The 12,007-nt window shown below is 52.0% G+C and overlaps 2 protein-coding genes across 8 annotated transcripts; one reads left to right on the forward strand and one right to left on the reverse strand.

Annotated features, from left to right (window-relative positions):
• SIT1 (signaling threshold regulating transmembrane adaptor 1) lies at positions 1–6,555 on the forward strand. Of its 2 annotated transcripts, none has more exons than XM_031945366.1 (5): positions 1–83; positions 5,203–5,338; positions 5,481–5,539; positions 5,654–5,715; positions 5,807–6,555. In XM_031945366.1, the coding sequence occupies exons 1-5, from the start codon at positions 26–28 to the stop codon at positions 6,047–6,049; spliced, it is 558 nt and encodes a 185-aa protein (XP_031801226.1). In that variant the 5' UTR covers positions 1–25; the 3' UTR covers positions 6,050–6,555. The 2 variants fall into 2 exon arrangements, with proteins under 2 accessions (XP_031801226.1, XP_012398485.1); XM_012543031.3 differs by lacking the exon at positions 1–83 and adding an exon at positions 4,892–5,078.
• A 102-nt stretch (positions 6,556–6,657) lies between these two features.
• Positions 6,658–11,561, reverse strand: LOC100917659 (nascent polypeptide-associated complex subunit alpha, muscle-specific form-like). Of its 6 annotated transcripts, none has more exons than XM_031945363.1 (6): positions 10,945–11,553; positions 9,356–9,714; positions 8,851–8,907; positions 8,171–8,215; positions 7,307–7,402; positions 6,658–7,209 (listed from the first exon to the last, which is right to left on the reverse strand). In XM_031945363.1, the coding sequence occupies exons 2-6, from the start codon at positions 9,693–9,695 to the stop codon at positions 6,854–6,856; spliced, it is 894 nt and encodes a 297-aa protein (XP_031801223.1). In that variant the 5' UTR covers positions 9,696–9,714; positions 10,945–11,553; the 3' UTR covers positions 6,658–6,853. The 6 variants fall into 6 exon arrangements, with proteins under 6 accessions (XP_031801223.1, XP_031801221.1, XP_031801224.1 ...); XM_031945361.1 differs by having other exon boundaries at positions 9,356–9,772; positions 10,945–11,546; XM_031945364.1 differs by lacking the exon at positions 10,945–11,553 and adding an exon at positions 10,275–10,453.
• Between the last annotated feature and the right edge of the window lie 446 nt (positions 11,562–12,007).

Here is a 12,007-nt window from a genome sequence, read left to right on the forward strand (position 1 = left end):
ACTCTCTCCCTGACGTGGGTGGGGCATGAGACGGAAACTCCTTGAACCCTGCCTCTGCAAAAGACCCGCCCCAGGCACTCGGGGTAAGTACTTTCATTCTGTTAGACCCACAGCCCCCCATTGATGACACTCACTACTGATTACACCCTGTTAAATTGACAATTAGTCTAGGCCTACAGATTCAATTAGAAGATAATCTCTTCTGATTTCAACTCAAACTGCCCCAGCCTCTAGCCAAAGTTTCAATTATAAAAAGAGGCAAATGGGCCCAATTCTTGCAGAGGGGCAAAGCCAGAATCATGCCCTTGGCATAGCTGCCCTCGAGGGATCCTCTGCCTGCTGAAAAGACATTCTCTTCTCCCTCTTTCTCTCTCACCTATTTCCCTAAAGGACCCTACCCCTTTTTACCCCTCTGCCAGGATTTCTCTGCTAGACCTTTACTTCTCTGTTGGACCTTGCTACTAAGGAAGTCAGCCTCCTAGCAAAAGCTGACTTCCCGGTACCAACCAACTTCTTTTGCCAGTCTCACTTTTCGGGTTCATAAATTCATTTCCGAAGGACCGGGTTCCTCCCTGCCCTGTGCCGAACCTCATCATTTTTGGTTCCCTGGCCTGGAATTGAGGGGAGCCGAACTCATCAACATGAGTGTGAGAGAGAGTAAGGAGTCCAAGATGACTCCGAGATTACAAGGCTGAGGGAGTAAGAAGATTGTTTTGCCCCCAAAAGTGACAGAAACTATAGGAAGGAGGGTTGAGGGGGAAAGATGAGTTCTGTTTGGATATATTGAGTTTAACATGTGTACTGACATCCAATTCAAGAGTTCTGAAAGGAAGAGCTTTGAGAATGGAATGTGGCAAAGGCACCAGATTTAAGAATCATTGGCCTAGAAATGGCAAGTTAAATCTACGAGAGCTGATGAGATCACCTAGTTAGCATAGGAGAAAAATGCCCCAGACAGAACCCGAGGGACACCTAAGGTTAGTGGATGTGACTTAGAGAGGGATCCAGGAAAGGAGAGAGAAGGAGTGGTCAGATAGGTAGAATGAGAACCAGGAGAGACAGACAAACAGAGCAAAAGAGAGAGACAGAGACACACATACAGAGATAAAAAGAGACAGGAATAAAGAGAGATGCAGAGAAAGAGACATCAACTAGATCCAAGACTGCAGAGAGGTCAAGGAGAACAAGGACTGAGAAGAGGCCATTGGATTTAGCAACTAAGAGATCCCTGGTAACTTTGGAGAGAGTGGTTTTTGTGGAATAATAAGGTCAGAAACCAGACTGTATGGGGTTAAATAGAGAGGTGGAGTAAAGAGAAAAGATGCATCTATTATTAATGCTAGGAAGGGTAAGAGAGATATAGCAAGTGGAAGGATCAAGTGAGAGTTTTTTCAGCACAGAAGACATGGCTATATTTGTAGGCAGCAAGAAATGGTTCCAGCAGTTGAGAGGTGAAGTGGATAGAGAGCTGCGTCTGATGTCAAAAAGACTCATCTTCCTGAGTTGAAATCTAGCCTTAAAAACTTAGTGGGGACCCCAGACAGGTCACATAACCCTGTTTGTCTATTTCTTCATCTGTACAATGAGCTGGAGAAGGAAATGGCAAACCACTCTAGTATCTTTGCCAAGAAAACCCCACAATGAAGAGCCAGGCTGACTAGAAATGACTAAACAACAAAAGGAAATGACTCCACAGATAGGGAGACTGAAAATAAAAAGAAGAGTCAGGATGACTGAGGGGCAGTCCATTGGGGGAGATAGGATTGAATAGGATCACTTGAATTTGTAGATGGCTTAGCCCTAGTAAGAGATAAAACCACTTCTTCATGTGAAAAGGGAGGAGGAGAATGTGGCAGAAGGCACTTGGGTAATTGGAGATGAGAAAGAAGGGAAAAGAAGTTCATATCAAATGGCTTCCCCTCCCCCCCATATAGAGGCTAGGTTCTGGGGGGGGGGGGTGTTGGGAGGGGAAGCATTGAGGAGGAATGAAAAGATTTGGAAGATCTGCTATGGAGAAGGGGATGTTGAGTTCATGAGGGAGATATAGGATTGCCTCAAAGCAGTGAAAGCCCAGGGGATGTTGTATATCATAAATCTGCAGTGGAACCAGTCAGAATGGCTGTATGATTTTCTCCCCATTCTTCCAGCAGCACCAATGTAGGCATAAAGGTCACAAGGGTGGGAGTGACCCAAAGCTGAGCCTTAGCTGAGTGTAAGAGGCAAGATGAGGGGGCCAGACTATTCTATAGAAGCTTAAAAGCACAATACCATAGTGCTTACCAAATACCTAGCAAGACATGACTTGGTGGCTGGAATTTGAGGACAGAAGCTCACTATATTTCATGGACTGACAGATGACAAGTCCCCATACTACAAATGTGACCTCAAAATATGTTGGAGAGGTCATTCAGTAAAATGTACCACAACCAGTCCCTTACCACAGGCTTATTGTCCATAAACACCTGGATACAACATTGATTCAGAAACATTTGGGAACAATGATTTTCATAGATATTTCCAAACCCAAAGACATGATTTCTAAGCTATATGAAACAGAAATCTTTGAAAGTATAGAAAAGATGGAGAGCAATTTGGAACTATGCTCAAAAATATATCAAACTGTGCATACCCTTTGATCCAGCAGTGTTACTACTGGGCTTATATCCTAAAGAGATCATAAAGAAGGGAAAGGGGCCCACATATGAGAAAATGTTTGTGGCAGCCCTCTTTGTAGTGACAAGAAACTGGAAACTGAGTGGATATCCCTCAATTGGAGAATGGCTGAATAAGTTGTGGTATATGAATGCCATGGAATATTATTGTTCTCTAAGACAAGACCAGCAGAATGATTTTACAGAGGCCTGGAGAGACTTCCATGAACTGATGCTGAGTGAAATGAGCAGAACCAGGAAATCATTATACACTTCAACAACAATACTGTGTGAGGATGTATTCTGATGGAAGTGGCTCTCTTCGGCAATGAGAAGATCTAATTCAGTTCCAATTGATCAATGATGGACAGAATCAGCTACACCCAGAGAAAGAACACTGGGAAATGAATGTGGACTGCTTGCATTTTTGTTTTTCTTCCCAGGTTATTTCTACCTTTTCTGAATCTGATTGTTCTTGTGCAACAAGAGAACTGTACAAATATGTGCACATATATTGTATTTAAGATATACTTTAACATGTATAAGACTGCCATCTAGGGCAAGGGGTGGAGAGAAGGAAGTGGAAAATTGGAACAGAAGTGAAATGTTAAATGTTGAATGTTGAAAAATTACTCATGCATATGTTGTCAATAAAAAGCTATAATAAAAAAAGTATAGAAAAGAGAAGAAGAATATTGTGAGGGTAAAGTGCTTTGCAAACCTTAAAGTTCTACAAAGATACTATTACTATAGTAGATAGATTACCTATCCTGAAGTCAGAGGACCTGAATTCAAATCTAGTCTCAAATACGTAACACTTTCTAGTTTCGAAACCCTTGGCAAGTCATTTAACTCTAATTCTCTAATTGTAAGAAAATAAGATACTATTACTGTTATTACGATTATCATTTCCATAATGACAAGATAGCAGCTCTGTGATTTTAGATGAAATACTTTGTCTCTGGATCTCCACTCCCTCTCTATGCCATAAAAGGTTTGACTAGCTGGTTTCTGAAGTCTCTTCCATTATATAATTCTATGTATATGATTCAATCATGAAACACTGTTCCATATGTCCCAAACAGAGTTAGGTGCTAAGGATACAATTAGAAAAATAAAACTGAAGTCAAGAAGCGTTTAAAAAAAAAACAAAAACAAAAAAACACAATACCAATAGTAACAAACCTGGCCTCCCTTCCTATGGACAAGGTGTTTTGGCTTGGGACAAGGAAAGAAATACCATTTCTTATTCAAGAAGCTTTTTGGTTTAATGCTTCCCTGGGCTTTCCCAACATATCCTAAAATAATCCTCAGCCTAGATGGAGGACTGCAATTTAATGGAAAAGTTGAGAGGGTTGTGCCTCAAATAGTTGAGGGAGGTGAATGCTTAATCAGACTTGTCTCCATAGAGTGAATATTATCTAACATGGAAAGGAAGCTGGAGGGAAGGAAGTACCGAGTACCAGAAAGCTAAGAGAATACCCCCAGAAAAGATGAATGCAGTGTCTGGAGACCCCACAGCTCATCACTTGCCTTGTTTATCTCTGTCCAAGTCAAAAGGAAGCTTATGTCTTGCCCCTTGATTACAGATTAGAGGAAACTAAAATGAAGTGGTTGAAAAGGAAGGCTGAGGTCAGAATAAAGAAGGCAATGGGGTGCTGCTGAAATGTGGTTGTGTGTTAGGAATACTGATTGGATGGCATGTTGAAGAAAGAAGCTGGTAGCAGGGGAGCCCAGCTAGTAATCCAAAGAAAAGAGGAGGTCTAAACTAAGATGGGCTGCTGAGCACGTAGAACCAGAAAAGCTTTACTTACAGCAGGAGTAAGAGAGGAGAGGTTCCTTCTAATCTGGGAGAACTGAGCTGGTGGTTCTAGAAACAAGGAAGCTAGAAAGGAGAACTAGTTATCAGGAAGAGCCCAGATTTCATCCCTCCTCTCCATCCCCTGTTCCTTCCCTCTACTGTATCTCAAGACTACTCACTCTGGATCAGTGCGAGCAGGAAGGCATGGTAGGTACATGAGGCTAGAGCCAAAAAGCCCCAAGTTAACAGATCTGACATCTCCTGCCCTTCAGTCATTATGGAATCTCTCCCCTCAATACTCCATAATGTGAATCAGGTCAGACTGCAGAGAAGAAGAGGGGTGAGAGCAGGAGGCACTTCATTGGACTCCCACATCTGGGGAGGGGGGGAGCATTTCCCCTGTCTCTGCTCCGGAAGGAAGCTCCTGTGGCTTTTGTAGCTGTGGCTGGTTGTTGAGCTTCAGGGGACAGGGTGATTTGAGGCAGGGACGGGGAGAAAGCGGGGGCCCCCCAAGCCCACAGTGACTTGGCTCCAGGGGATCGAGGAGCAGCGTTTGACCTGGAAGGCTCAGACCCACACACCCTGGGCATTAATGAGCGATAGGAAATGCTCCAATGTTACGGCTGGTGAGGTGGGGACCGGAGGGTGGGTGGGTGTGAGCAGGCTGGAGGTTGGGGGGCAGTGTGGCTGCAGGGGGAGGACTCGGCCAAGAAGAGAGTGTGGTGACGGCCCAGTGACTGCGGCTTTCAGGGTTCCCGGACTTGCAGTGTGCCTTTGGGCTGTGGTCCCTGCTGGGCGTGGTGACCCTGTTGCTCCTTTTGGCACTGGCTGAACACCTAATCCGATGCACCAGAAAAAAGAACAAGGCTTTGCCGGGACAGGACAGGTGAGACTGCTGGTGAAAGACACCAGACAGGGGCCTTTCTCTCAGCCACCCTTCAGACTCCAGAGGGGTGTTTTTTGCACCATCAGCTTTCCCATCTTACTTGTTCCCTCCCCTCTCCTTCCCTCCCTTCTTTATATCGTAGCCCCGAGAAGCCTGTGGAAGAGGTACCACTGTATGGGAACCTGACGTACCTGCAAACAGGTGAGGGGGAAGGAACCAGGGTAAGGCAAAAGGGTTTCCAGAGCAAGTGAAAAGGGTGGGTGAGGGGCTTGGGAACTCGTGAATGAGGTTCTTGTTCCATCCATCCTCTCTCAGGGCGGCTACCGCAGAAGCCAGGGCCAATTCTTCAAGAGCAATCAGCAGGAGACATCCCCCGAGTAAGTCTGACCTGGTGCACAATGGGGGTGAGCCTAGGGATGAGAGGATCTTGGGGTCCCCTTCACACCCTCACCCTGCCTTTATTCCCAGGTGGGAGAGGAGGCAATGTGCTATGCCAGCCTACAGCTGCAGCCTCCTCAGGGCCGCCCCCCAGGACCCAGTGCGGGGCCCCCCATCAAATACTCAGAGGTGGTGATGATGCTGGAGCCTGAGCAGTCTGCCCCCAAGCCCCGGCTCCCGGAGCCCGAACTCTATGCTTCGGTGGGCTCCCAGACCCGCCGGGCAGCCTTCCCTAACGAGGACTATGCCAACAGCCAGCCAGGAGACGAGTGACAGGACCCAGATCCCAGCACCAGACGCATCTGGGGAGGGGCCATCGTCCGTAGGAAGAAGTCCCATCTTGACCTTCCCTTCCGACCCACAGTTGTTTTAGTTTGAGTTATGACCATGGGACGTAGCGGGGGAGCGTACCCCACAACAGGTGGCGGCCTCTCTCCTTACTAGGAGGCGGGGGAGGCTTCTAGCCTGGACAAGACACCCACTCCACCTTCAAACCCCCTGCTTTCATGAACCCTCCCATCCCTGTCCCTCTTGAGGTTAACCAGTTCCGGCCCCAACTCCCCTCCTCCAGTTTCTTCAGAAATACAGGAAGTGGTGGCGTGATGAGGGGCGGGGGCAAGCACACACAGCTGTGAAAAGACCTAAGGGCCCAGGGCAGAGAGAGCAAGCACAGGTGTGAGAGCTCCTGTGAGCCAGCATGTCTGCAGGTTAGGGGGGAGCCAGGGTCACTCTGACCCGGGACAAGTACAATGACGGTGTCTGCAGCCTTCGTCCTCAGCCCCTGAGACAGGTTCCAAGAAACTGAAAGAACAGGGTGGAGCCAGGGGCACAGTCCCCTCTCCTGCTGTTTAAATTTTTTTAATCAAATAATCTCTCACTGTAAAAAAAAGGATGCATGTTTCTTTTAAATTAAATATTTTCTAAAATATGAGGACATTTACATAAAAGTCTCCAGTCTTGGGAACGGACTACTTGGGGTAGGGGGACCCGGGGCTCTGTATTCACCAGCAGGACAAAGGAGGTGAGAGAGTTGTCTTAGTGGCTTGCGCTCTCCACTTGAGGGGAGTGGGTCCAGATTCATAACGGTGCAAACCTGGGTGGGGGCAGGATGGTCTCCTCCTTTAGGCAGGGGCTGGCAGGGGCAACAGGCATGGAGGGGGAATGGGGAGCGTGTAGGCCCAGGGCCGGGGGGTGAGGTCGGGCAGGGGCAGGCGTGGGCGTGAGCAGGGGCCGGGGGCTCTGCCAGCTGGGGCTGTGCATCAGCAGGGCCTGCAGGGTCTGGCCCATTTGGCCCAGGCCGTCAGAAAGCAGATGCAGGTGGGAGACCGTGTCTTGGGCCAAGCTCTCGAGCAGTGCCTGCTGCTGCCTTGATGTTCGCAAGATCTGCACCAGAAGCTCCTGCATGTTCTGGAGGAGGCTCACCACCCCGGGGCCTGCAACAGCGTGCCAGGAAAGGTCAAGGCCTCCTGCTGCCTCCCCCACGACCAGGCCCGAGCCCCGGCGAGGGAGGGGCGCGGGGAGAATGCTTACCCTGCAGTCCTGACACAGGGGTGGGCTCTTCCCTGGCTCCCTGAGGGACCAGATCTGGCCTGGCTGGGATCTCCGGCACCAAAGCTGGAGGCTCTTCTTGGGTAGGGGGAGGCAAAAAAACCATGCTAAGTCCTGCTGGGCCCCACTTCCTCATACTCCTCCACTGCCATGAGGAGCCTGTCCCCTTTACTCCCAACTCAGCCCTGCTCATCTAGCTCCAACACAGGGCTGGGCTCAGCTCTCTTGAAAATAGAGAAGGGCGCAATGGGCAAAGCCTACCAGGATGGGAAAGGCTCCAAAGAGCTGGGGAAGGGGGTGGGGAGGAGGAGAGGCAGTGGGGGTACTGTGAGAGGAGAACATGAGGGGAACAACAGCTAATCAGCGATGCTCACCCTTTCCCCAGGCTAGCATTCTGCCAAAGGACCCCCTCTCCCCCAGGCTCTCTATCCCACACATTTAACTCTCCCCTGCCAGGGGGTTTTCTCCCTCCTGCTTTCCATTTTCCTCTCTTTCCTCAGTATCTTTATTGCTCTAGAGCAGTGGTTCTCAAACTTTTGTTTTCAGTATCTTTATCCTATTAAAAATTATTGAGGATCTCTCCAAAGCGTTTTTGTTTATCTGGGTTATATTTATAGACATTTACCATATTGGAAATAAAAACTATTTTTGAATTTGTAGACCCTCTAAAAGGGTTTCAGAGATCCCTAGGATGCTCTAGACCATACTTTGAGAACCACTGCTCTAGAGACTCCACTCTGCTCCCCATCATTCCCCCCCCTCCGCCCCAGGTGTGTCCTCCTTTACCCAGGATGGCTGTAGGAACACCCCAAATCACCCAAGAAAAATGAAACTTGTCAGCTTTACCTGGAATCTGGGAGGGGGCAGGGCTGGTCTGTTTCTCCTCAGGAGCTGCAGAAGGAGGGCAGAGACGCTCAGATTTACTTGCTGATCCCAACCTTGACGCCTTCTGTGGATTTCCTAACTTAACCTTCCCTATTTTGTTTCCCCACAAATGCTAATGTTAGGGAAAGACTAGGAGTCAGTCCTGTAGTTTATAACCCACTTGGGGGAGGGGGGGAATCATGCAGAAGAGGGCATTTTTTGTAAAATGTGCATATTTTAATCCCTGAAAATCATGCTTGCTGAGGCACATGGGCATTAAGTCTGTGATAAGTTGCATGCCCTAGCCTAGGTAGAATGAGCTCCCTTTAAAGCTCAACTTCTCTTCCCTTCAGCTTTTCCTTCTCTGTGAAACCTTTTCTGGTCCCCACCAGCTACTAGTTGTCTTGTGCTCCTCAAATGATGTTGTCTTCTCCCAGAAGAAAAGAACAACCTTGAGAGCAGAACCGTTTTCCTTTCTGTCTTTGAATTTCCAGCAACTAGCTGGGGCCAAGAACACAGCGGGCACTGAATGGGGCTCTGCTGTATTGACCAGGGCATCTGCTGCCTCAGCCACACAAACGAGCGCCTCAGTTTTCTCTCCCACTAAGCCCCCTCAACCTCTTTCGGCTTTCTCCTCCACAACAGCTCCCCAGAATACTCACGGGCGGATTCTTTCTTGGCACAAGGTGCTGGTGCTGTTTCAAGGTTTGTATCAGAGCCTGGGTAGTTGGGGAAAGAACGTCAGCCTAAGACTAGGGCTCCCACCAACTCCAGAAATCTCTGCATCATTCCCAAGACTGCATCATAAGCTGTTTTATTTGTGTCTTTGGATCTTCAATGAAAAGTCAGCGTCTGGGGCCCAATGCGAACTTAATGGATGACTGTGGACCAAATGTGGGGGACCCCCTTCTCCAACCCCCAGCCTCCCACTCACCCGGCGGCTTAGCTCTGGGAGGGGCTTCCAGCTGGGCACAGGACTTCCCTAACTCCGGGGAGGGCAGGGCCAGGAATAAGCCAGGAGTGTGGGAGGAAGGCCCTTGCAGCCTTTCTCCTCTTCCCGCTAGCCCTGGGGGTTCCATAAAGAAAGCTTCCGTAGGAGGCCAAAAGGTGGCGCCTCTGGACTCAGGTGTGCCTCTCTCGGGTCTGTCACCAGGGTCACCTCCTTACCTGGCAGGCGACGTTCTCCAAAAACTGGCCTTCCTGCAGCCTTCCAGAGTCTCTTCATGGTCCGGTAGTGAGGCGGAGGCTGGGAGGAGGGAGCCCCTGCCTGGCGGCTGGTCTCCCACTCAGAATAGAAGGCTTGCTTCAGTGCCTTCCACTTGGATCGGCACTGAGCCACACTTCTGCCGTAGCCCGACGCCCCCAGGCCTTGGGAGATGGACTGCCACAAGGCCTCATTAGGCCTGGAGGTGGAGGCCATGAGCAGCGTGACCTCCCCAGAGTCCTGGATCAGAGTCAGGAGGCAGCTGATCTCCTGTTGGGTCCAGGCCCGGCCCCTGGGCATCATTCAGGCTCCTCTCTCTACCCTGAGCACCAAGACCCCAGAAAAGGAGAGAGCGGGGGGAGGGGGCTGTCACAGATGGCCTATGGGACATAGATAAAAACAAACAGGCTGAGGTAGGCTGACGGGGACGGACGGACGGAGCAGGGAAGGGCTTGGGGTGCAGGAGAGGGGGCTGAGGGCGAGGAGAGCTCGCTGGCTAACGCGGGGGCCGGGATCGGGCACGAGGCTGTTTGCCCAGCTGCGAGGAGCGCTCCCCCCGGGGGGCTGGCAGCGGGGGGAGGGGGGGAGGGCTCAGAGGGGGAAACTCAGAACGCCCGCGGTTAGGGGACGGGAGCTCCAGCGAGGGGCCCATGGGCCTGGAACAGCGCAGGGTCAGGGCTCGGTGTGTCTGGGACGGGAGTCCGCTACCGGGTCCTGCACGTGGACCCTCGGCTGGCCCGGGGGGCGCCCAGCCCAGTCCCCTCGGAGGCGGCTCTTCGGACGCTGCTGCGGGTGGGGAGGCGCGGGAGGGGCGGGGTTTGGGGCCGGGGCTACCAAGTGGGAGCGCAGGTAAGTCGGGAGAGCTGCAGGGGGCCAACCTACCTGGGGCAGCAGCTTCTGGAGGGTTTGTGTAGGGGGTGGGGAGGAGGACAGCCAAGGAGTGGGCAGGGCTGGCTGGCGGAGGGCCTGGGGAGGGGGCGCGTGTCAGCATCCTGGGGGCGGGATGGACTGAGTCCTTAGGGAAGGGGGGGCGGGGTGTGTGCGGCGCGGAGGTGGGGAGGGTCCAGGGAGACGGGCGGGGGCAGGGCAGGAAGGGGAGTGGGCGCGGGCGGGGCATCTGCCGGGGGGAGCGGAGGAAAGCAGGCGGGAGGGGGAGGGTCCGCAGGAGGGGCGAGCCTGGGGGCGTGGGAGCCGCGGCGGAGGAGCCCGGGACGGGGGGCAGGAGCAGGATCGGGGATGTGCCGAGCGCGGGAGAGGAAAGGGGCTGGCACGCGCTGGGCCTGGGGGAGGGGTCAGGGCTGGGGACGCGCTTTGTGTGTAAAAGGGGGGGGTGGGAGGAGGCAGAGACGGGGAGGCGGGCGGGGGAGGGGCCGGGACGCCGGGGTCCGGGGGAGGGGTCCGGGCTCGCGGGCAGCGCGGTGCGTACGGGGGCGGCGGAGCCGGGGGTGGGGGGAGGTCCGCATGCCGGGCCGACGTGCAGGGGGAGGGGCGCCCCGGGGCACGGGGAGCCTGGGAGGGGTGGGGCCGCCTTCAGCTCAGGTTGGGTCGGTACCTGCAGGAGTGTGGGAAGGAGGACCCGCGCCCTCCCTGCAGCAGCGGCCCAACCCTGCTCGGCCCGGGCTGCTGCCAAAGCCCAGCCCCCTTCCTCAGCCTCCCTATCTTTGGGGCGAGCGCCTAGCCCAGCCGCGTCTCCGCTCCGAGCCCCGCACCACCGCGGCCGCACCGCGCATGCGTGACCCCCACACCCTCCGCCCGCATCACTCATCCGCCGGGCCCGCACATCCGGGGAACGAGGCCCTGGGCCTCTCCTCCCGGGGCATCCTGGGAAACGAAGTCCGGGGAGCCCCCCGCCTTCTGCATTCTGGGAGACTCGCCCGCGGCCCCGGGAACTGCTGACGCTTGCTGTTCTCTCTGCGGCGCTCTTGGCCTGAGCGGCCCGGCCAGGGCCGCTCCCGCTGGCGTCGGCGCCGTTGTCTGTCTTCGAGCCCCGCCCCAGCCCGGCGCGAATCGGAGAAAAGCGTCACACTGCCGCCCATTTAAACCAGACGCCCTCTTCTAATCTAACCCGGCTTAAAACACTTGTGTCCCTTAACCTCGGAAATTTCTTTCTCGTTCCCGGTTATTACTCCCTTCTCCATTCGCCGTGAAGGCAAGAAACGTGGCGCCTGTTAGCCCCGAGGAACCTTGCAGAACAGCTTCCTACTAGCCGGGCTGTTTGAAAAAAGAGCTTTTGCTTTTTTTTTTTTTTTTTTTTTTTTTTTTATTTACAGCCTTTTTTTTTTTTTTTTTAAGTTTAATAGCCTTTTATTTACAGGATTATATGTAGTGGTAACTTTAGCATTAACAATTGCCAAACCCTTGTTCCAATTTTTCCCCTCTTACCCCCACCACTCCCCAGATGGCAGGATGACCAGTAGATGTTAAATATATTAAAATATAAATTAGAGTACAGAATAAGTATACATGACCAAACGTTATTTTGCTGTACAAAAAGAATCAGACTCTGAATTATTGTACAATTAGCTTGTGAAGGAAATCAAAGATGCAGGTGGGCAAAAATATAGGGATTGGGAATTCAATGTAATGGTTTTTAGTCATCTCCCAGAGTTCTTTCT

The sequence above is a fragment of the Sarcophilus harrisii genome, chromosome 1 (assembly GCF_902635505.1).
Source record: "Sarcophilus harrisii chromosome 1, mSarHar1.11, whole genome shotgun sequence".
NCBI classification, from domain to species: domain Eukaryota; kingdom Metazoa; phylum Chordata; class Mammalia; order Dasyuromorphia; family Dasyuridae; genus Sarcophilus; species Sarcophilus harrisii.